The 25369-nt window shown below is 37.9% G+C and overlaps 1 protein-coding gene across 3 annotated transcripts in view; it reads left to right on the forward strand.

Moving 5' to 3' along the window:
* GNPTAB (N-acetylglucosamine-1-phosphate transferase subunits alpha and beta) overlaps positions 1-25369 on the forward strand; it is a 1418669-nt gene that overhangs the window by 1274892 nt on the left and 118408 nt on the right. For all 3 annotated transcript variants that reach the window (XM_044087751.1, XM_044087750.1, XM_044087752.1), the window contains exon 20: positions 21304-21394. In XM_044087751.1, coding sequence (XP_043943686.1) covers positions 21304-21394 — 91 coding nt within the window. The remainder of the gene's footprint in view (positions 1-21303; positions 21395-25369) is intronic.

Below are 25369 nucleotides of genomic sequence, written 5' to 3' on the forward strand. Positions count from 1 at the left end.
AGTGATGTATTGCAAGTTGTCTTTGGCCAATGTAGTAAGATCTCATGTACTGCAAAGTCCTCCCCAATGGGGAATTCTTGAGTGTTAGAAGTCCCTAAATTCTCCTCTCATCAGGTAAATTCTCCCAAAAATATGATTGCCTCCTTTTAGGTTCATAGGTAAATACCAGGCTAATAGTTTACAGACTATTACAAGCCTAACCAATAAACAGAAGTCAGAATAAAACCCTGTACCTTGTATCTGTGAGGCAAATACTTTAAACATTATGCCACCCAGCCCCTTTTTTGCAGTTTTAGGGACAGTAACTCTGGTTGACTCCAGTAAGGTTTGGTGCTGTCAGTCGATCTTGGCTTTCCATGAAGAGAAGGAGAAGGGACCTTCATATTTTATTAAATTCCTTCCTATTGTATGCCAGATGTTGGATTAATACATGCTGTCAGCTAATTTCTAGATTTGGCAGCGGTTCAATGACTGCCACCTGCAGGGCCAGTTCCTCAACTTGTAGGTGGCATTAGGACTGGAATCTACCTTATGCTGCTGTTATCGACCTAGATAAGTTGGCTAGCCAGGGTCTCTGGTGTTTAAGATGGAATCCCTACCTCTATGACACTGGGCTGCCCAAAAAATGGGTTGTGTTATCTTAATTGATTCTGGTAGAAAGGTGGTCTGTATTGGTACTAAAACAGTGTTAGAGACTGACTTTCTGTTTTTGAAATAGGACTATAGCTGACAGCAGAAAAGAAAAGTCCTTGAGAATGGGATTCCTCAAGATGCCAGAAGTACTTAGCATTGGGGTTGCAGTCCAAGGTGAATCACATCAGAATGGCAAGAGCATAATCTGTTGTGAACATGCATGGTGCAGAGAATAAGTGGAGTTTACTTAAAATTCATTGTGGAATGAATGTACTGAATGAGAAAAGGTAGTCAGAGTTAAGCTGTTTAGAAAAACAAGTGTAGGAGGGAGAGCAGCAGATTTTAGCCCATTTAAAACCGATCAGGCCAATAGTAAGAAAATGCTGATTTTGTGGTTTTGTAGCAGATTTCCTGACTGCTTGTGTGAATTGTCCCCCATAGCCTTTGGGTGCAGTGTGATAGCGTGAACACAGGTGCACATCCTGCTGTATGATTCATAAAGCCATTCATTTGTTAGCAAAGGACATTGGAGTAACCCTTTGTCCTCTACCTGGGCTCATTCCTGTAAAGGGGAAATCCCTGCCATCCTCCAAGATGAAGAACAAGCCAATGGCCTCTTGTCATCCTCATCCTGGCTGACACTTTTAAGTCCATTTGACAAACCCAAGGTGGACAATAGAGTAGATTACACAGTTCTCTGTAAACAATCAAACCAGCTTGCAGATTGAAGAACATTCTGAATTGTTTGTTAGACTGCACACCATTGATGAAATCGTCACAGTGGCTTGATAACCTCATGCATGGGCAAGTAACAGTTTTGTAGCATCTTGTATATGTACTCAGGCCTGGCGGTTAAACCAAGCAGAAACATTGCAGTGTGGAGGGGGTGAAGTTCACTCCTTGAAATATGTTATGCACCTAGTTCACTAATAAAATTCGAACTTTAAAATACAGACCACAAAATAATAAAATAGTAAAATGGTTGGTAGTCCAAAGTTGAGTTAAAAATGAAATATCGTTTATTGAAACGTTTCATAAAAACTAAGTTATTTACAGCTCAGTGCATAAAAACTTATGTTATTTACAGCTGACCAGTATTAAAATAATGAGCCAGCAGGCTATGGTAAACTGTTTTATTACCAAAATGTCATGTCAAACATGAAAGATAGAGACAAAAACAGACCGGTTTCGGCTATAAAGTTGATATAGCCTTCATCATTGTTATACAAAACATAACTTCAATAGCCCCATTTTATAGTAGACATGTAAATAATCTGAAAAATCATTGGTCACTCACAGATGCTCATAAAGTCCCGGTGGAAATAACCCACCCAATTTAATGATCTATTCCTTTTCCTTAGAATTCAATATAGTATGCCATCCGGCTTTATTATATACCTGTGCTGCAGTAATGCTGGGTGCCTGGCATTCTTCCGGTAATGAGATTGTTTTTTGGGGAGGGAGGGTATAGTTTGCACTGAATCTGTCAGCCAGTATGTTAGCAATATCTGTTGGCTCAGTATAGGAGGTACCACTGTGCAGTAACTCAGAGCAAATCTGGGTATTGCTATGGAGATCCTTGATATAACTATAGAAGGATTTGGAGTTGTTTTTAGTGTCTGCCACAATTCTGCCTTCATAGCTGGCTTTGGAGGTTTTGATGAGGGATCTCAACTTTTTGTTGAGGCTAATAAGGGAATTTTTCCAGTCTTGGGACTTCACCTTTTTCCTGCAACAGTTTCTTCCTTCTGTTGTAGAGTTTATTAATGGTAGGTGATCACCAGACTGACTTCCTTTTTTTGGAGGAGAGCATTTTGGTTCTGTTGGGTATGGCTAGTTCCATGCATTTATGTACATGTTCGTACAGTGCATTGGTGTATGATTCGGCAGTCATGCATCCATTTTCCATTGGTATGGGTGCCGTGAAGTTAGCCTCCTCTATTTTTAGGAGTCCAAAGTCAGCTTTGGAGAAGTTTTTTGTGGTGGATACCTTGTGGGGGTGGGGGTGTGTGTGGATGAGATGTGGATTTCCATGGTGATTAGTTTGTGGTCGGATCTAACCAGGGAGGAATTGACTACTGGTGTACAGCAACGGTTGTTCATGTTAGTAATAACCAGGTCAAGGATGTTGCTTCCTCTAGTAGTGGTAAAAATAAGCTGGCCCAGGTGTTGGAATTGATGAATTCCAAGAAGTGCTGGGCCAGTGCATTGGTGCATGAGTAGTTTTTCCAGCTGATTTGGGGGGGGGGGGGTTGAAGTTGCCTAGTATGAGTGTGTTGGGTTGGATCTTAATAGTAGTTTCCAGGCTGCTTAGGAATGTGGAGTATGAGTCTTGGGACATGGTTGGGTACCTATAGCAGGTTATGACCTGAATCGCCATCTTACCCAATGTTAGTTGTACCTGGAGTATCTCAGATGCGTTATGCAGGGCTACTAGTCTGGAGGTGTGCATAACCTTTATGAATATGGAAACCACACCGCCTTTGGAGCTTCGGTCCATGTTCTGGGGCCAAAAGGTGTGGAATGAGTTATAGCCTGGCAGCACAGGGGTGCTTTCTACTGCTTTAGACCAGCTCTCCGTTACAACACGAATGTCGATGTTCTCCATTTTGAGGAGTGCTTCGAGCTGGTGTATCTTGAGATTTAGACTTCTAGCGTTGAGCAGCATGATCCTCAGATTGCATTTATTTATAGCTGTTACAGTGGTAATTTGGTCTTTGGAACACCGCCTAAAAAAAGACACTATAGGGGTGACAAGAGCCTTAGCCAGTACCCGGAAATCCAGGGGTGACAAATGCAGGCCATCTCTGGCAAAGCATCGAGGTCTGTCATTTAGTTTGATCTAATCAGTAACAGTGTGTGGGAATTGGCACTTGCTGTTCTTAAATGCCATTTTAAGGCCCTGTTTATATTGTTTGCCTGGAATAGGCTGGTTTAAAATGATTTTAAACAGCCACAAATAAGTAAATTAAAACCGTAAGACAAACCAAATAAATTAAAAAATGCAGTGCCAAACTGATCCTTACTAGAACCAAATATATTATTGCAACAAATGTGAGTGCTTTTGTTTAATTAATATTAAACTTCATTAGACAACATCCTGTGTAAAACTCCCTATTTAAATATTCCACCAAAGTTTAAGAACCAAGAAATGATGTGATAACATGCCTTTCCTTAAAGAAACATTAACATCCAACTTGAATGTATTGCTGCACAATAAAACTACATTATATGACAATTATATACAATGAACATAGAAGCTATATCTATATTTTTAAATCTACTATAAAATTAAATATGTATGAAAATATAAAGAATTTATATAACACAGCCGAGCTAGGAAAACTAAAAATGTTTTTACCCATCTTAAAACTGATTCAACAATTCCTAATAGGTTAAAAACATATTAATAACTAGTGCATATGTAACAATGCAAGCATTAAATAACATATTCAACCAACTATCTAGAAAGAGCTCTAAGTTTTACAATGCTGTTAATGGAACTATATTCATTAATGCCTGGCCAAACATAAGCATTTAAAAAATCTGCCACATTAATTATCTTTTGTTCTAATTGTAAAGACAAAGGATCCTCTCTAAGATTGTATCCCACTTGCTGTATTATTTAAAATTGGAAATCGTGGTCCTGGTTGTTAGAAATATGTTTGGCCAATGCATTAGTATACTTCCCTTTCCTAATAGCCTACTGATGTTCATATAGCCTATCTTTCAAACGCCTTTCCTTTTTACCAGCATAATAGGAGGAGCATAGTACCAAATAAACAACCCTCTTTTGTAGAACAATTAAATGACCCTTTAATTTTATACGTTGCACCTCTAATCTCAAACTGTTCACCAACAAAAACAGAGCTGCAGAAATTAAACACACCACATTTTTTCATCCCTAAAATTTTAAAATTTCCACTTTGTCCAGACTCCAAGATATTTTTAAGATTAACACCCCTTCTTGCACCATCTTTGGCCTTTCCCCTAATTTTCTCCCTCAATTGCCCATCTACATCAATAAAAACCCAATTTTCCAACAAAATGACTCTTATGCTATCATAATCGGTAGGGAAGGTTGTGATAAAGCTGGGTCTATATCATATGAGCAAATCGCACAAATTGAGAATGCTCATAATATCGAACGTACTGGTCCTCAAAGTGATTTTTCTGAGATTGCGGTACAGTGAAGAATGGGATATTTGCCCTTTCCTCACTGTAGTGCGATCTCTTAGTTGGAATATACATTTAGCCGGGGATGTGGGGCGCAGCCCCCGTACATTTGACATTATGAGCATTCGCAATTTGTGCAATTTGCTCATATGATATAGACCCAATAAAACTAATTGTATAATCATAATAATCCTTACTCAATCCAAATTGTAGGGAAGCATTGGAATTCTTATTATTTAGAATTGTAAATGGGTACCTGCTTTGTCTTTTATGGGTGACTTCCATGACCAATTCAGTGAGCAAGCCTTTCGGGTACCCTCTAGCCATGAACATATTAATAACTTTATTACATTCGTTCTCAAAATCAATATCCAGGGTAACTATTCTGGCTGCACAAACCAACTGGTCCTTTACCACCATTTTTTTTTTTTTTTTTTTTAATGATGGGCTGGGTGGGCACTCTGGTAATGTAAGAAAAAGTTAGAATACGTAGTTTTCCTGTGTATTCTAGAAATTAATCTTTATTAACTCCATCTTTTTGTAAGCTGACATCCAAATAACTAATATTGTGAACATTAGCCTCATAAGTGAATTACAAATAATCAGTGGTATTGTTGAGAAATTCAACAAATTGTTGTAACTTCTGTTCATTGCCTGTCCATAACACAAATATATCATCCAAATAATGAATGTACAGCTTATGTCTGCTGAGCTATTCATTATAAATTACAATCTTCTTTTCCCAGCAAGCCATAACTAAATTTGCGAATATTGTCCCACAAGGTTGTCACGTGTCCTTCTGTACATAAGAGACAAAGTAGGTGGGATAGTTTAAGATGCTTTATTACATAGAAACACATCAGGATGGATAGCAGCATCAGTAAATATAAACAAACTGATTAACAGACAGAGCTTGCACACATACATGCTTAAATCTCAACAGCTTACTACAAAATAGCAGTCAGACTTGCACGTGCTCAGTATTTATACACTTGTGCAAGCCCTTGGAGAGCTTCTTAAAAAAACCTACGCACATTGATCTACATCCTCCCTCTTAAGAAGATTGCCCTTTATCAGAATAACATTGCAGTTAGACATGCATCAATATAGACATAGAGAAATAAGCACAATGTTCATGTTCAAGTTGATGTGTATCTGTAATATGGTCTGGACATGCAACCGGATCTCATAAGATAATCGGGACTGAGTTTAGCAACAGGGACGGTCTTCGGTGAACAGCTCATACCAGGAACTTCGGGATTCATCACAGGAATGGGGATATTCTCCAGAACTTCCACTGGAACTGGGACACTGGACAACTCACTCTGAGGTGGTGTTTCCCTCAGGCTGTATGCTGTGGTACAGGCACAGACACCAGTATCAAATGCTTCCTATTCCACCTGAATTCTGATCCTTGTGATTCCACAATGTATGATCTTGGCTCTGGGCAGATGTTCTTCATGTCTGCAATCCGATCATAACCTTTGAACGTTTGCATCCTTATTACTTCTCGTAATGGATTGAGCAGTTTGCTAGTCTTATAGTAGGACTTCTGGGTTAGATGCTTCTTCAACAGATTGGCTTTCACTGTCCTGTTATTCTTGACATGTGGAACCAACAATTGACTGCTGATGGATAATGTGGCTCTGGTTTGTCTCAACAGAAGTCTCTGAGCAGGTGAACCAAGATGTTTATCACAAGGGATATTTTTGAGATTCAAGAGATTTAGGAAAACATCACTATTGGTTTGTTTTCACTTCTCTAGTAACTGCACTTTGAACTGCACATTCTGCCAAATAGTTGGACTGAGGATAATCTGGGCTACTGGTGACATGAGTAAAGTCCCACTCTTCGGCAAATCTTTTGAACTGTTGGCTTGTAAACTGCATGCCATTGTCAGAAATAACTTTGTACAGACTCATCCATGATAGTCCAGGAATCTGGTTCAGCTGAAGTGGTCCTTTTTGTTGATGTGGCTTTGTACTGTTGCACGCAGAACAAGATGAAAGTGCTCTCTCAATATCTAGTGACATAGAAGGCCAAAATACTAGTTATATCGCCCTTCTTTTGGTAGAGTCTGCTCCTGGGTGACTTCATTGTAAGATAGAAATGTATTCTTGTTGCATGGACTTTGGAGCAATAACTTTAGAACCTTTTCATGACGATAGCATTGTCTGACAAAATCTCATCTCTGTATGGAAAATAAGGTTGCACTTCTGGAGGTAAACTGGATTGCTTTGACGGCCATCCTGCTTTAAGGAAGTGGTTGAGCTTTTGTAAAACTGGATCTGCCACTGTATGATCTCTGAGCTCATCAAGACGTGCGGAAGAAAAATTTCTTACCTCCATGACTTCAAAATCAAGTCTCTCATTCTCGTGCTGTTCAGAGGTACTTCTGGGAGATCTGAATAACATATCAGCAAGATAAAGAAGTTTGCCTTTCTTGTAGACAAGGTTGAAATGATACTTTTGCAATCTCAACATCAAATGTTGCAATCTGGCTGGAGCTGTATGTGTAGGCTTTCTCAAAATCGTGATTAGAGATTGGTGATCTGTTTTGATCTGGATAGGTCTACTATACACATACACATGGAACTTGGAACATGCAAACACAATTGCCAAAAGCTCTTTCTCTATCTGAGCATATTGCATTTCAGCTTGGGTAAAAGTTCTGGATGCATAAGCAGCAGGTTGTCCCTCTTGTAGAATGACTGCACCAAGCCCAAATTTTGAAGCATCACATGAAAGAGCAACTCGCTTGTGTATGTCATAGTATCTGAGAGTAGGTGGACTTGCAATTCTCTGTTTCAGGGCATCATATGCTCTCTGGTGTTGCTCTAACCAAGACTAAGATACATCTTTACGTGTTAGTTCTCTAAGTGGTGCTGATATTTGACTCAAGTCTGGAATTAACTTGTCTAGGTAGTTAATCATGCCAAGAAAACGTTACAGGGCTTGAACATTGTCTGGAGCTGCCATCTTGAGAATGGCTGTTTGCTTAGAAGGGTCTGGTTGTAAGCCTGAACTGGTGAATGAATGAATGACCAACGTAAGTGACTTCTGTTAACCTGAATTTGCATTTCTGTGGATTTAGCTTAAGATTCACTTGATGTGCCCTTTACAGAACTGTTCTGAGGTTTCTTTCATGCTGTGCTCCACCATTCCCTCCTACTAGTATGTCAGCTACTATAATAGCAAAAGGATACCCAGACAAAATTTGATCCATTGCACAATGAAAGACTTTCCACTTGCAGAATTTATTCCAAATGGCATTTAGACAAATAGTACTGAAAGTGGTTAGCAACGAAAATTTCTTGTCAAGCAAAACGTGCCAAAATGAACTCTCTGCATCTAAGACGCAAAAAAACAGTGACATTTGGCATTAGCACTGCAACTTCTTCATCTGTGTGCATTGGATGATGAGGTCTTTTTAGTGCCTTGTTCAAATCTCATGGGTCAATAGATATTCTGATGTCGTCTGAGCTTTTCTTATGAGCTACCACCATGAAAGTTTATACCCATTCTTTCGGTTTACTAACTGGAGAAATCAAACCTTGTTGCACCATTTTATCTAGTTCAACTTTGAATCTGGTCTGCATGGCTATTGGAACTTTTCTGACTGGTCTGATAACTAGACTGACATGTGGAACTAACCATAGAGTACACATCTGGAAGCTTGCTTAGTTTGTCTTTGAAAGGATCTGCATAGGTAGAAAAAATAGACTGGAAAGAATTAGAGCAATGGTCTTTTAAGCTAATGTGGTGGACTTCTTTGTTAAATGAAGCAATCCCATTTCCAAAGTGTCTCTGAGGCCTTACACAAACTGGACATGGCTCTTGACGACATAAAATAATAAGTTGTAGCATTTTCCAGCAGAGTTAACATGAAAGCATTACTGAGCCTTCTGTTTTAGTCTCTTCACCACCATAAGCAACAAGCTTAGCACACTTTATCAAATTAAGCCTTTCAACCAGCACATACTCTAGCAAATGTTTCTGCAGACATACAATTGCACTTTTTCTGCCAGTATCAGCTTTGAGCTCTATGGGTTTGCCATTTATCCAAACAGTACAAAATACTTCACTCTTTGCCCATAAGTCAACCGCATTGACTGTTTCACTAAGCACTGACACACCATCAACATAAAAAGAATGAGGCTCTGACCCATATCTCTCTCTCTAATTGATGAACTCGTTTCTTAAAAATGTTCCCCTTTAATGAAAGAACTTGCTCGCTTTGATTTACAAAATCTTTTGAAGTGATTCCATTTGTTACATTTGTGGCATTGTTGGCAAGTACTTCTCTCTTTTAGATTCATGACTGTTACCAGAATTACGACATTTGACAGTGAAATTATGTTATGGCCCATGCTTTGAGTTTGCTGACTCACTCTTATGCTTCACTGAGGCTTTGCTAACCCTGGAACTTGCTAGAAAGCTCTGGGGTTTACCTGTAAGTGTTGTAGGGGCTACAATAACTGTCATGTGCCTGGGCCTGTTTCTCTTAACCACATGCTGCATAAGATCAATGTGAGGCTTAGAAATTACTTGAAACATGCCTTTCTCATTTGTAAGCATACTTGTGTGCTTTTCTGTAATCTCATTTATCTGACAAATCTCAATGGCCTTATTCAAAGTTAAATCACCGTCACAAAGCAAAATCTTTCTCACAGCATCATCTTTAATACCCCAGACAAGTCTGTCCTTTATCAACTCATCTCTTAAATTACCAAATCTGCATGTTTTAGCTTTATTACTCATGTCTGTTGTATATGCTGCAGAAGTTTCACCTGGCATTTGATCTTTTGTGTAAAATAAGTGCCTTTCCATTGTAATGTTGGTCTGGGGGTTACACATTTTTCTAAATTTACGTTTTAAGCACTTTGGTCCTCCCTTGACTCAGCCAGTACAATGGTAGGGACAGTTTTACTCCTCTCCAGCAAACATAGCAGGAGCATACACAACAAACTCTCTACATGCTACAATAAAATAGCTAGGTTCGCTGCCAATAAGAGATCACATTCCCACCATTGCCTATCCCTAACTAAACTGCACTGGTTAGAATTTCTAAACCTCCTACGCTACCACCAACTGATAATAGCTCATCAAATTCTCTTCCATCCGGGGAAGTGCCCTGCCCTTGCCGACTTGCTAAACTTTCACAACCCTAAAAGGGAGCTACGTTCATGTATCAAAAACCTGATTGAAGTTAATCCATGCAATAACGGTTCTGGGGAGGCCTTATTCTCCCATGATGTTGCCAAAGAATGGAACACCCTCCCACCTGAACTTAGGCTGCAAAGTCACACAGGCACCTTTAAAGGCCTTCTTAAATTACACCTCAATACTAACCCTCTCTGCAACTGCAAAGACCTCCCTTGAAGACCCACGTTTCCATATGTAAGTGACCCATTGAAGCCTTTAATGCATACAGTATACTCTCACCTGAAATGTAGTTTTTGTGTATATTGTAAATAATGGTACTACTCCTGAGTATCTTATTGTTCTACTTAATTGTTTTTTGTACTTCATTGTTTCTCTTAGCTTGTATGCCAGTTTTATTGTTATCTAAAGCATGTAAGTACACTGTTATTTCGTTGAAGCTTTTCTCCCCAGGACTCCACTGTAAAAGGACACATGATGTCCAGTTGGACTTATCCTGGTAAAATAAATGTTAAATAAATAAATAAATGAATATTCCCTTTCTATGGCTTCTGACCCAGCTAAATTAAGTAGAATAAATGACTTTACACAGTCATCTTTATCAGAAAATGCAGCCTGTATGAAAATGTTGTACTCTTGCTCAAACACTTTCCAGTTCTCTTTAGTAATATCAAACACCAGGACCAGGTTTTCAAAATCCTTTGACCACGCCAACAAAGTATGCTTAAACACACTGAAAATATGTCCCTTGTAATTATATACAAACAGGTTGCCTCTCCGCAGCTTGCAGTAACATACGAATGCACAATAAACTCTCTGAAACACTGTACTTTATGAAATATGCTCTGAAATGGCTGTATTTGCAAAATAACTTTATTGTAACCCTGCGCAAACATGCAAATACTTCATACACTACTGATAACTCAGCCTAAGTTCATATGAAAAATATGGATTTGCAAAGCACATATTGAAAAATGCACCCATTTCTCTTTTTTTTTTTATTCGTTTTATGCAATTTGGACTTTATTTCAAACATTTTCCATATAATTCGAATATTTCTAGCAATATCGGATATTCCAAGTTATTTTAATATTGTTTAGAGCATTCTCTATCCTTCATTTCATATTTTGCGAATAAGAAATAGTTTGAGCAAGTTTTAACATAAGAAAATAGTTTCTGACCTGTTTTGCGAATTATACACACAGCAAAGGGCAGTCCACTCCTCTGTATTCCACCAACTGTAGCTAAACACCTCTCGAAGTCTAAGTAGAGAAATCAGAGTTCTTTCTGGCCATTAGACATGCCGCTTCTGATACCATGTTGCTCATGTTTTCGTACATAAGAGAGGAAGCAGGTGGGGTAGTTCATTTAAAATGCTTTATTACATAGAAACACATCAGGATGGACAGCAGCATCAGTAAATATAAACAAACTGATTAACAGACAGAGCGTACACACATACATGCTTACATCTCAGCAGCGTGCTACAAAATGGCAGTCAGACTTGCGCATACTCAGTATTTATACACTTGTGCAAGCCCTTGGATAGCTTCTTAAACAGACATAAACACATTGATCTACAAAGGTAATTCCATCACTACTCCTACTTTCTGTAGGTAATAATTACCATCAAAAATATATAATTATTATACAAAACAATTTTAAACAAATCAACATGTAAGCTAATAACTGTCTGGGCAACACCCTCGCTAATATCCTCTATCCCCTTTTGCTGCGGAGTAACAGAAAAGAGATCTTTAACATCTAATGGTAAGGAAAAGAAAATCTTCAGAATATTCAATTTCTTGCACAGCTGTAAAAACTGCCATGAATCTTTACATGTTTGCTTTTCCTTAGCTACACAATTTTTAAGTCTGATGTCACAATACTTTGCACAGGCATATGTAATAGAATTGCGACCATCAACTATTGGGCGCATAGGAGGGTTAGTTACATACTTGTGAATTTTTGGAGCTTCAAAACTATTGTTGGTGATATCCTTGTCAAATAATTGTATAGTTCAATATCTATTCTCTTTTCTAAAAACATATCCTGCAGTAGACCTCACTTATGAGGCTATTACTATTGGTTATTTGGATGTCAACTTACAAAAAATGTAGTTAATAAAATATTAAGTTCTACAATACACAGGAAAAACTACGTATTCCAACTCTTTCTTACATTACCAGAATGCCCACCCAACCCATCATAAAAAATTGGTGGTAAAGGGCCAGTTGGTTCGGGCAGCCAGAATGGTTACCTTGGGTATTGATTTTGAGAATGAATGTAATAAACTTATTAATATGCTCATCGTTAGAGGGTACCCAAAAGGTTTGCACACTGAATTGGTCATGGAAGTCACCCAATAAAGACAAAGTATGTACCTATTTCTAATTCTGAATAGGAATTCCAATGCTTCCCTACAATTTAGATCAAATAAGTATAATTATGATTATACAACTATTTTATTACAACCTTCACTACCAAGTATGATAGTATAAGAGCCATTTTGTTGGAAAAATTGTTTTTTTTTATTGAATAAGATGGGCAATTGAGGGAGAAAATTAGGGAAAAGCCAAAGATGGTAGCAAGAAGGGGTGTAAATCTTAAAAATATCTTTGTAGTCTGGAAAAAGTAGAAATGTTAAAACTTTTTTAGGGATAAAAAAGCTGTGGTATGTGTAATTACCGCAGCACTGTTTTTGTTGAACAATTTTAGATTAAAGGTACATTTAAAATTACAGGGTCATTTAGTTGGTGATGTACAGATCTGTAGTAACTACAGAGGGAAAAAATGATCAGTCACAGCTTGAAGTTATGGGAAAGAGTGGTAGAAGCTAGGTTAAGAAGGAAGGTGATGATTAGTGATCAGCAGTATGGTTTCATGCCAAGAAGGAGCACTACAGATGTGGTGTTTGCTCTGAGAGTGTTGATGGAGAAATGTAGAGGAGGTCAGAAGGAGTTGCATTGTGTCTTTGTGGACTTGGAGAAAGCATATGATAGAGTGCCTAGAGAGGAGTTGTGGTATTGTATGAGCAAGTCATGAGTGGCAGAGAAGTATGTAAGAGTGGTACAGGATATGTAAGAGGGTAGTGTGACAGCGGTGAAGTCTGCAGTGGGAGTGACAGATGTGTTTAAGGTGGAGGTGGGATTACATCAAGGATCAGCTCTGAGCCCTTTCTTATTTGCAATGGTGATTGACAGGTTGACAGACAAGAAGCCCCATGGACTATGATGTTTGCAGATGACATTGTGATCTGCAGTGAGAGTAGGGGCCAGGTTGAGGAGACCCTGGAGAGGTGGAGATATGCTCTAGAGAGGAGAGGAATGAAGGTCAGGAGGACTAAGACAGAATATGTGTGTGACTGAGAGGGAGGATAAGAGGAATGGTGAGGATGCAAGGAGTAGAGCTGGCGAAGTTGGAAGAGTTTAAGTACTTGGAATCAAAAGTGAGTGATTTGTGACAGACGGGTACCAGTAAGAATGAAAGGGAAGGTCTACAAGAGGATAGTGAGGCCAGCTATGTTGTATGGGTTGGAGACGGTGGCATTGACACAAAAGCAGAGGTCAGAGCTGGAAGTGGCAGAGTTAAAGATGTTAAGATTTGCACTGGGTGTGACAAGGATGGACAGGATTAGGAATCAGTATATTAGAGGGTCAGCTCAGGTTGGACGGTTTGGAGACAATGTCAGAGAGGCGAGATTGCGATGGTTTGGACGTGCTGAGGAGGGATGCTGGGTAAATTGGGAAAAGGATGCTAAGGCTGGAGCTGCCAGGTTAGAGGAAAAGTGGAAGGCCTAAGATAAGGTTTATGAATGTGGTGAGAGAGAACATGCAGGTGGTTGGTGTGACACAGCAATATGCAGAAGACAGCAAGAAGTGGAAACAGATGATCCGCTGTGGCGACCCCTAACGGGAACAGCCGAAAGAGAAGAAGAAGATTTAATTGCACTACAAAGAAGGTTGGTCTATTTGGCACTTTGTAAAAAAATGCCCCCTTCTATTATGTTGGCAAAATGGAAAGGAGTTTGAAAGATAGGATATATAAACATCAGTATGCTGTTAGGAAAGGGAAGCATGCTAATGCATTGGTCAAACATATTTTTAAAAACCATGACCACTGTTTCCAATTTTTAATAATAGAGCAAGTGGGGTACAATCTTAGAGGGGGTCCTTGGTCTTTACAATTAGAAAAAAAGAGAATTAATGTGGCAGATTATTTTAAATGCTTATGTTTGGCCAGGCATTAATGAATATAATTCTATTAACAGCATTCTAAAATTTGGAGCTCTTTACAGATGGTTGAATATGTCATTTAATGATTGCATTGTTAGACATGCACTAGTTGTTAATATGTTTTTAACCTATTAGCAACCGCTGAATCCATTTTAAGACAGGTGAAAACATTTTTAGTTTTCCTAGCTCAGGTGTGTTATATATATTCTTTATACATATATTTTATCCATATTTAACTTTACAGTAGATTTAAAAGTATAGATATAGTTTCTGTTGATTGTATACAATTGTCATATAATGTAGTTTTATTGTGCAACAATACATTCAAGTCGGATGTTAATGTTTCTTTAAGGAAAGGCATGTCATGACATAATTTCCTGTTCTTAACCCTTGGCAGAATACTTAAATGGTGAGTTTCAAGTAGGATGTTGTCTGATGAAGTTTAATATTAATTAAAAGAAAGAGCTCACATTTGTTGCAATAAAATATTCAGCTCTAGTAAGCATCCATTTGGCATTTGTCTATATCTAAGCCTTCTTGGCTGATGAGTGCCACCGGGCTTCTGCAGTTTTGGCTAGGCCAAGACATGCAGCTCACAAGAAGAAATAGCTAGACTGACAGCAACAGCAGACATCTTCTCCAAATGCAAATTAGTTACAAAAGGAGTGATTTTGCTTTTTATAATGTCTCTGTATAAAGTTCTGAATTATGTCAAGAAATGATAAATTGCAAACAGGTAGGAAGAGGGCTCATTGGCGTAAGAACTTGTAAGCATGTCTCATTTAAATCTAATTATCTTTTCATTTGTATACACTCACTGAAAGCTACTATGCACAAGTTTAACTGGCCTCTATGAATCGCACCAAAGTTGCGATTCAGTGCAGCCTACACAGGTTGCCTTTATACCCAAGTGCAATGACTATAAATATCACCCATTCTTGTTTTATGCTGTTTTTTATCAAGAATGTTCAGATGGGCTTTTCTTTCCAATGATCAATGGGAAAGTCTCAAGATGATGTACAAAACATTCCCCTCTTGACAGATTGTCCATGTCATTCATATATATTTTTTTCAGATTTTTGGTTGTCTTTTTATTTGTCTCCTCTTTGTCCACAGTCATATAATGCTTGCAAAAATCAATTAAATTATCATGAGAAAGCATTTCTATATTATAATTTATTGAAGTTCCTTGCCCTTGATATATAAAATGGTGTTACAATACCAAATGGAAGCTGGGGGCCATATTTAGTTTTTATTGATAAATATTCATTTTATTAACATTTTAATAGTAAATTTATGTACTTTTTAGGATTTTTTTTTTAAATTTCAATTCACCGTTATGTTAAAACAAATCTTGGTTAGCATGATAATAAAATGAGTAAGATAGCAACAGAAATAAAAACAGTGTGAGAAGATTACCTGTCTACCTTGCTGTCAGTTTCCTCAGCCATTTAAAGCACAGTTTTGAATAGTCTGCTTTGGTCTTGTTTATTACCCTTTTTATGGTTTATAGATGACTTTTGATGGTCTTATTTTTGTTGGGTATAAATGAATAGCACTTGACACCCAGTACTGTACATAAACCTTTCTGCGAAGCAAGTAATAAATCTAATGCCATGTTGTTTTGGAGGGCAATTCTCATCAATGTCATTTGAATTGTTATATATTATGGATCTGTAAGTACTGTTTGCTAAAGCCCTAAGTAGCTTTAAAAAACTTTGATTTTTAAATAGCTTTAATTGCTTCATAAAAAATAAAAATACCATCTCATTCTAATGACTTCCTAACTTTAGATCAAAGCACATAACTTTGATAAGCATTTAATCATGCAGAGTTTATCAAATGCCCATGTCGGTGACACTTTGTAATACCATAAAACAACATGAAGAAAAATATTCAGTATATTAGGATGGTACCCCACAGTGTAAGCAGCATAAAGGTGAAGAACGCCATTTTGACAGCAATGCTCCAGCTGCTTGTTAGTACAGCACTTCTCTTCAGTGCTTCACAAATCTGTGGTTGCTGGTTCAAGCCTCCTAGCAGGTTTTTGATACTATACTACCTCTGGGCCTGATGATAAAATGATGGCCATTGATTTAATTATTTAAATTATCGTCTGCATATTTTTTTTAACTCCTGCTTTACCCACTCACTGCATCAAGCCTATGTTACATACTATTGTTTCATTACTATTGGGAGAAGGTGTAGAGCTCACATTCTATAAACATTTCATGGGGTCACCAATGTGGACATTCAACATATTCTGTACGGTGAAATGCCGCACAAAGTTACAGGCTTCAGTCTAATGTTAGGTCACACTATCTGCTACCCTATTATTTAGATTTGTATTACTTGTGCCTTTATGTTTTAGAAGCATCAACTATAAAGAGGTTTTCTGTACTAATGGGATTTTTTTCTTTAGGATTTTTTGCTACACTTTTAGGTAAGTCTTGTAAGTGTGTGATAGTTGGTAGTATGCAACCTAAGTAACCCAAACTTTTTAATAAGGTGGTAACCATTTGTGAGTATGACTGCCACACTTTTAATAATGGTCTAGGAGCATAAGTATGATTTTTTGCTGAGGCTATAAGGTAATCATAAAAATATAAACTGTCTAAATTGTATGCTGTAGTGTGTCATTTAATTTTGATGGATAAAGGCTAGTTGAAAGCATGCTATTTGAGTCTGAACTTGCATTTTGATTGTAAAACTTCAAGTAATCTTACTTATATCCATTGCATATTTACTTTGCAAATTGCCTTTTTGTATTTTGCTACCTGAAAGCATATGAAACCTGTGTTTCTTGTCCCTAATGCTAAAAGTCTGTACATTATTAGAACCTGGTGTATTAAAGTGTTTTATTTAAAAAATTGTCTGTATTGTTACTTTAATGATCTTTAAGTGTTGCATTTTATTTATGGAAAAAGGATAATAATGATATGTCCCTTTTTGCTAATAGTATGTATGTAGAATCCCAACAGTATATAACAGTAAATGTTTTTTTTTTCATATGTATACTTAGTTTTTATTATATGGAGGTTGCCAGTCTTTTCAGTTATGTTTCAATCTTGTCTACTAAGATTACATGAATTTAGTATAGTTATATTAAGATTTTTAAAATAATTAATATATTCTGATTCTAACACTGTAATAGAATAACAAATATAAAAGTGGGATGCATGGCTAGGCTTAAAAAGGCCCTTGTAGTCAGTTGTTAGTCTAGTAAACACCTATGAATCTATTGCATTTTTTAGTTTATTAAAATTAAACGATACATATATTTTCCACACCTACTTCTAAGTGTATAAATGCTGATATGTTTAACATTGTAAAGTGTTTCTCATTTTTTGTTAGTGAGGATCACTTACCTGTGACGAAAAAAGCTTGTTGCTTTGGTACAATACCTGGGTTTCGTGATTTTTTGGAAATTATTGTGACTGAGCTAATAGGGCGGCCACGGTAGTGCAGCGGTTAGCGTTGCCACCTCACAGCAGGAGGTTCTCCTGTTCGATTCTCGGCTGGGGTGCCTTCTGTGCAGAGTCTGCATGTCCTCCCTGTGGTCGCGTGGGTTTCCTCTGGGTGCTCCGGTTTCCTCCTACATCCCAAACACATGCTGTAGGTGGATTGGACACTCTAAATTGGCCCTAGGTGTGTGCATGTATGTGCCTTCTGTGGAAGGTTGGGTGCCAGGCTGGCAACTCGACGCTGTAAAACTCCACTGCCAATCATGAGCGGACAGGTATCCGCTGTGGCGACCCCTAACCGGGAAAAGCCGAAAGAAGAAGATTGTGACTGAGCTAATCAGCAAAGTTTTAAAAGTACTAATTTTTCTATTTTTTTTTTATTTACCTTATGAACCATCAAACTGGGGTGGTGGCTTTCTCTTTATGAAAGAGTATCACAAGGTCACATTTGTTTAATTATTAGGAAAATCCTATGTCACAGTATTGAAGAGGAGAGGCTGGCCAATGGTTAAACCTTGGACTCAGGAGAAGCATTGCAGAGTTCATCTAGTCTTGGAATACTGGGCCATCTCTCTTTTTGTGTACTGTTACATGATCAGACATCCATTCATCCAGAACCCCTTTTTCCCATTTTTACACATGGGGTTGGGGTGTCAGTTTAGCAGTCATAATCATATAAAGCCAAGGTTCACACTGCTGGGTGGCTAGCCCTGCCGTGGCTTACATGATTAAACGTGGCATTTGTTAATTCTGTCTATAGATGTCGTTAAGGACTTAGGAACGGCTTATCTTGTGCTGTGGCATGTACAGTGAGTGTGTTTCTGAGCTGCCTGGAGTACTGGGGCTGCTGCTGAATGTTTTCCATTGTCTGTATGAATGCAATGAGATGTTTCCATGTCCTTGCCATTAAGACGTACTCATTTAAAGTTGATGTCTCATTTTGTCAGGAGAGCATTGTCACCATTCCTGTTTGCGTCTCTCATGGAGAGGATATCAGGATGCTTTTGGGGTCAGTGTGTCTTGTTTCAGGACCTAGAGTTGCCAGCTCTGTTTGTAGATTAAATGCTTTTGGACTTATCTGACCATGATCTCCAACAGTCATTTGAGCAGTTTGTTGCTAAATTCAGAGCTGCTGGAATAAGAATCAACACCTCTAAATTTGAAGTTGTGGTACTCTTCTGATGAGGAGTGGATTACTCACTTAAAGGGGGTAATGGCCTTTATAGGAAGAGTTCAAGTATGTTGAGGTATTGTTCATGAGTGATGTCAAGTGTGAATTTGAGATTGATAAGCAGATTGAGGTAGCAACCACAGTTTTTTTGTGTCTTAAACCAGTTGCGGGGGATTTTGAAATTAGTTATTAAAAAAAGCCCTTGAATTGCTGGTCAGTGTATGACTATTCCACCTGTGGTAATGAATTCCATGTAGTAACCAAAAAAGTTTGTCTTGGTGTGTTTGAAATGATGGTTTTCCATAGGGAAATTTGACTTTCATTTTAGACCAGGGGATCCAAAAGAGCCACAGAGAAGAGATTCTGCTGTTTCATACAGTGTGGAACAAGCTGAGTTGGTCCAGGCTGTTTATAAGGATGCCCCCGATTGGCTCCCAGTAGAATTATTTTAGGCCCGGCCCACTGGTAGGAAGCTCCAAGGCAGACCCAGAACAAATATGTACTAGGTCTTTTGAATCTGCATCTTTCAAAATATGAAAACATAAAATTATTAATGGATGTCAAACTTTCAGATATACAGCTTGGAAATCTGTTTGCAGGGAGAGGAAAATTCAGTCTGCCTTGCTCAGTCTGAGTGCAACCTTGATACTTGATACAAAGAATTGAAGGAAAGTGAAACCTTTTTTGTTTCCAAAATGTATCCTATCATGCTTTTGTCATTAAAGTTAGGAAGCCTGTATTTTATTTGTTTATTGACCAAGTAGGTAGACTAATCTCACTCTTTTCAGTCATCCTGGGCTCAAAAAGAAATTAAAAAGTACAAAACAAGTTCTTTAAAGACATGTTCAAATCAGAACATAAATGTGCAACTTCAGTATGTGAGACATACACATAGCAGTGAGAGTCAGTACATTTTTTTAAGTAAATCTGTATATAAAAACATAATATCTATAAACAATATGTGCAAAGATTGTATGAGATTTCATATGTAAATTATAAGACCGTTAAATGTCTTCTTTTAGGAAAGATAGCCATTGTCTCTAATGCATTTGCTCATGGCTTCCTCTAGAAGCTGTAGTGTATTTTTGAACATGTTCTAAAGTATGCAGTGTTTTGAGTTAATTTAGAGAATCTGTTACCGGTAGCAGCACAAAGCCTGGAGAAAGGCTTTTCCCCTATATTTTTCTTGAAACGTGGCCATGTAAAAGTAATTATGTCCTCTGAGTTTGTTCTTTGAAAGGAATCTTCACTTTCAGAGGGGGGAGCAGTATATTAGCTTTACAATTTTAAACATTAAAGTGCTTAAGAGGAATGTACAGATTTGCAGATCTTGTTTTCAGTAATATGAAGCCTTTTTATGCTGCACCAAGATGTTAGTTAGTAATAGTAGGCAGTATTCAAATTTGGGAAGCAGTCTTTTTAGCAATGGCAGCTCTGGCCACTGGTGAAAGACTATGAAATCTTATGAACACACTTTCAGCTGAGTTAAGCCTTTACTTGTTAGCATGTATTATAAAAGTTAGGGCTGAGTCCAGATTATGGCCTAAGTATTTGTGTTCAGAGATGTTAGCAGTGATGATAATTTGTGTGTCTTTAATTAAGATGTTAGGTACATTTGATCATTTCTGGGATGAAGTAAAAGCCATAACTTTTTTTTTTTTGTGGGGGAGGGGAACATTGTGGTATTAAAAGTTTGTTGGTAGCAGACCACTGACAAAGTTCAGAGAAGTTTTTTCTTTCTGTTTTTTTTTTTTTGTGACTGCAGTTCTTTGTATGGTTTACTACTAAGGGAAAAAAGAGAATAAGTCTGCATACAATTTGATGTCTAGTAGTGGTAGATCACAATGAAATTGCTGATGAATAGTACAAAAGGAAGTGGACCTAGAACAAAGCCTTGGGAGGCACCAGTATTGATTCCCTTGCTGAAGTACTGACTGTTAAAAAAAGTTATGAATAGGTATGACTACAAGATGACATTGAAACCATTTAATTGTTTTGTAGCCAAAATTTAATTTTATGAATTTATTTAGTAGTATTTTTTAATCAACAGTCTCAAATGCTCTAGTCCTATCTGCAAATACAGTTGTAAGTCCTTGTTTAGATTATTGTAAATGATGTCAGTAGCAGTAATTATGGCTATTGTAGTGCTGAATGCATAATAGAAAACACACTGAAGTTTTGAGAGTAGTCCAATACTGTGTAATATGTCTGAATATTTGGTAAAGGTTGTCTGTAATGTTTTGAATTGAAAAAATTAGGAAATTGGTTACTGTGGAGAAGGAATCTTGATGCATCCTGTTAATTGCTTTCTTTCTTTCCAGAATGGATTGCTAGAGATGGTGATTTGCTTGGATTGTGCTAAACTGGTTATTTTTCTGACAGTAGTTGTCTGTATTTTAAATTGCTTACCAAGATGTTTGTAAAAGGAAAGTTAATTTTCTTTCTTCTGTCTATTATATAGGAGAGAATACAGAGACAGATTAAAATTTTGGACCCATTGTGTTCTAGTGACGCTAATTGCATTTACTGTTACTTCATTTTTTGCTGAACAGGTAAGAATAACGTTTAACATTGTTGCTGTTGGTTTTTCTTTTCAAAAACATAGGTTATACATCTGACTTTCAAGTCAAATTATTGTGTAGTGTGCTGGAAGAAAATAAGGTAAACTGTATTGCAGCTGATTATTGCATTCTATTTCTATAATGATATCGGATCCATTCCTTTTAAATGGCTCAAAATGTGGCCATCTAACATTAACATATGATCTGAAGTACCTAAAGGTTATCTAGTCCACAGGTCAAAGTTAACTTCCATTTTTGTTTTGAGTACTTCACTCCTCCCTACTATGCTGCTGTTTCCTTATAAAGTACACAACTTTGCATGTCTTGGCTTAAAGAGCAGTTAACCCTTTGTTTATCCTTTCCCCTTGTCCTTTCAATATACCTTCTTAACCTTTCCTTGCCATTTTGTGCATCAGCCATGCTGCAGATATGCTGCTGACTGCAGAAGAATGCTTTTTCCTTTCAGTCTTCCTGTAGCGTCTGCTGTTGTTGTTGTTGTCTTTCGGCTTTTCCCGGTTAGGTGTCGCCACAGCGGAACTCCGGTCCGCTAATTATTGGCAGTAGATTTTCACGAACGCCGAGGTGCCAGCTCTACGTTCAACCTTCAATGAAGGCATGCCCATTTACGCGTGTCTTTCAAACGCCCACCCAACCGCGGGGAGGACATGCAGACTCCGCACAGAAGGCACTCCCCGCACTCCAGCCAAGAATCGAATGGGAGAACATCTTGCTGTGAGGCAACAATGCTACCGCTGCACCACCGCTGAAGTCTGCTGTGTATTAAATATGGCCATTCTCTGCACTAAACCATGTGGAACTCCACTAGTTATTCCCCTTTTCTCTGCACAGAGGCAGTTTGAGTAACTTATGCCCTTCTTTTCACTCAGCTTTTTTTATTATGCAGCGCAATGGCTGTGCCTTGTAAAAATGCAAGCAGACCATGCTGACAAACCTGTACCTGATTTACTACCTTGGTCACTGTGCCGAAGTGCATCTCATTTGTTTGAGGTTCCCTTCCTTCTCTGAATCTGTTCTGCCTTGGATCATGTACCTCAGTCATCTGTAGGTCTTCAGCTGTTCTGTTTCATAAAGCTTACATAATTTTTCCCTTTAATGAGTTCACAGTAAGTGGTCTTATGGTTTCCAACCAATTTCTTGTTCTCACTTTTATAAAGAGGAATTAAATGCCCTGCTTCATAATTGTTCATCTTCTTTATGTTGTCTTAATGTGCTAAAAAAATTAGTTGTAGGAGTTACTGTGTTGAATAAAGTCTAGCATCACTGCGTTGTCTACCTTCAGTTTTTAAAAATGGTATGTCCCCACTTAGACCATCAAGCCTTTCCTCACCCTTATGTCCCATCCATTCTCCTGCTGGCTGACCAGAGCCACATTACCATCCTGGTGCAAGACTCATGACAAGGCAAGCTGTCACCCTCTTGTAATATAGATTTTTTTGTTTATTCTGTACCCCTTGTTCGACTCCACACCCTGTACAGATATGTATCTGCTGATGAATTAGCAGTTTGTTTCCCCTTAGCCCCTATATGGGTTGTTTCCCTACTTAAAAGCACCCTTCCTTCCCTTAGGGGAGATTAATAAGTCAGTAAAATGCTGCAGAGTTTCTATTCCTTTGTGCCACAGGAACCCACTTGTCTGCTGTTATTAAATTTGTCAGGATGATTCTCTCTGTGACAGGATTTTGGTTAGTTCTTGGGTAGATATTTATTTTTCTTTATTGACGGGGGAAGTCCGACTGGGATAGAAATGCCATTTTTCAACATAGGCCCAAGAAGAAAAGCTCCATGTTACATTCAGAAGTTACCAGTGTTTACAGTACATGGACATTTTTATTACATTTCATTTTTATATTGTAGATACTATTATGTCTTGGATTACTGTAGCGTGTAAGTAAACATGGTAGTTAGGTGTATAGAAAGAAAAACGGTAAACCAAATGGAAAAACATTCATTTACATTTAGCTTTGTAAGTACAAAGTGGATGTAAAAATGAGAGAGAGAAAGTAAACTTGAAACAGAAAAGTGAAGAAAACAATAGAGAACTATTGATTGGTTACAGTAGGGAAAAAATGAAATTGTACTAAGCCCATCATCATCATCATGGGTTCCACATGTGATGAGATAGGAAGAGGGAGGTATGGTTTTGATGGAGGCACATTAGCTTAATAAGTTACTTTGGTAGGTATCAACCAGGTGATACTGAACAGAACTATTAGTGATTTGATATTTTTGTATTTTCCGTACCACTGTCCAGCCATTGTTAATTCCATTTATGAAGTATCTGTAGTCCAGCTGCTTTTATGTTCCCTAATACAACTCCTGAAATGTTTTTATGGGATCTTTTCACTTTTCAGTCCAGTTATGTCACCCTGCCACAGATCACTGTGGCTGTAAATTGTTACCAATTGCCCGAATCCTAGGAGTTAAGGCTAATTCAGAATTGTGGCCAGTTGTAGAATCCCACCACAATATCACTATGTCAGATCTACCTTTAGACTGAAAATGTGTTGTAATGCTAAATATCCTGAGTCAAAAGATTCTCAAAGAAAGCAGCAGAGGTGGAAGCAGCTTTAATTGATTGTGCCTTGAGAAGCTCTTCCTAGTTTTATTGTGTTTTTCATTGCAAAAGGTAGTGTAACAGGACAGCAACTTAAGTATGGTTTGCTTGATAATGGACCACCCTTGTTTTCGCTTTCCAAATGGAATAAAAAGCTGCAGTTTAAAGTTAAAATAAAAATGTATTTTATCTTTCTTTATTTTTTTATCCATTGTTGACCAGATTAATCCCTCTAGGCTAGTGACTTTTAAGGGAAGGTTCAAAGTGGTATTTATTCTTCTACAATAAACTTGGCCATGGCATTTGGGGTCTTCTCCTACTCTTTTTGATGGGTGTAATAGGAATGTTTACATTCACTTGAGTATTGACCAACTCATTGGAACATGAGGACATAGCACATGGGGACCTTGGTATAACCTCTCATCCAAAGGATGGTGCATTCCCCTAATGCCGCACTGCAGTGTCAGCTATCTAGTCACCTGGAATGGGGATATAACCCACAGCCTTCTGGTCTTCTAGCACCAAAGGAGAGTGTACAATATTTTGACTCACTAACACTGCTAATAAAATGCTATGAACTGCTAACAAATGTTATGAATGTATATGGTAAGGAGGCCTGAGGTGTAATGTACCTTTAAAGAAGTGTTTCATTGTAAGATGTGAAGAAATCTGGACACACAGATAGACACTGGTCAGGTCCAGCCATTCGACTGGAGTGTAAAACACAATTTAGGCTGGGAAATGGAGAGAGTGATGCTAAACCGGATGAAAACAAGACGACATAGGTTTAGTGTTATGGTAAATACATCACTTTCATATGCAATATTGTTTTTTCATCTGATTCAACCTTTGGAACAAATTCCCATGCTACCAAAACACCTAGCTGGTATCACGGAGGGATATTCCTGAGAATGGTGGAGCCAGAGGATGTACTGGATCTGGATTGTATATCCAGCTTTGTAGTGCGAGATAGAGGTAATGACAGAAGACCAGGTAGCTCCAGCACAAATCTCAGCAATAGGAACCCTACTCATGAGGGCAGTTGAAAATAGCTACTGGCCTGGCAGAATGAGCCTTTGGTTTGCCCTGTAAAGTGGAGCCTAACTTTTCATAAGCAAACATTGTGCAGTTGGAAAGCCACATGGAGAGAGTTACTTTTGATACTCCTTGACCAAATTTATCTTTAGACAGAGCAATGAAAAGTTGATCTGATATCTTTTGGCCTGTGTAAATAAAATCTGAGTTGACAGTGATCATCTATCAAGTGTAGAATGTACTCTCCTTTGTTGGAAAACGTATAGAAAAATACTGGCAAATTGATAGTCTGATTAAGGTTCATTTCAGGGTTCATCTTTCATAGAAAGTGTGAGGATTTGTTCAAAAAGACACTC

This window comes from Protopterus annectens, chromosome 11.part0 (assembly GCF_019279795.1).
Source record: "Protopterus annectens isolate FY-2018-M chromosome 11.part0, PAN1.0, whole genome shotgun sequence".
NCBI classification, from domain to species: Eukaryota; Metazoa; Chordata; order Ceratodontiformes; family Protopteridae; genus Protopterus; species Protopterus annectens.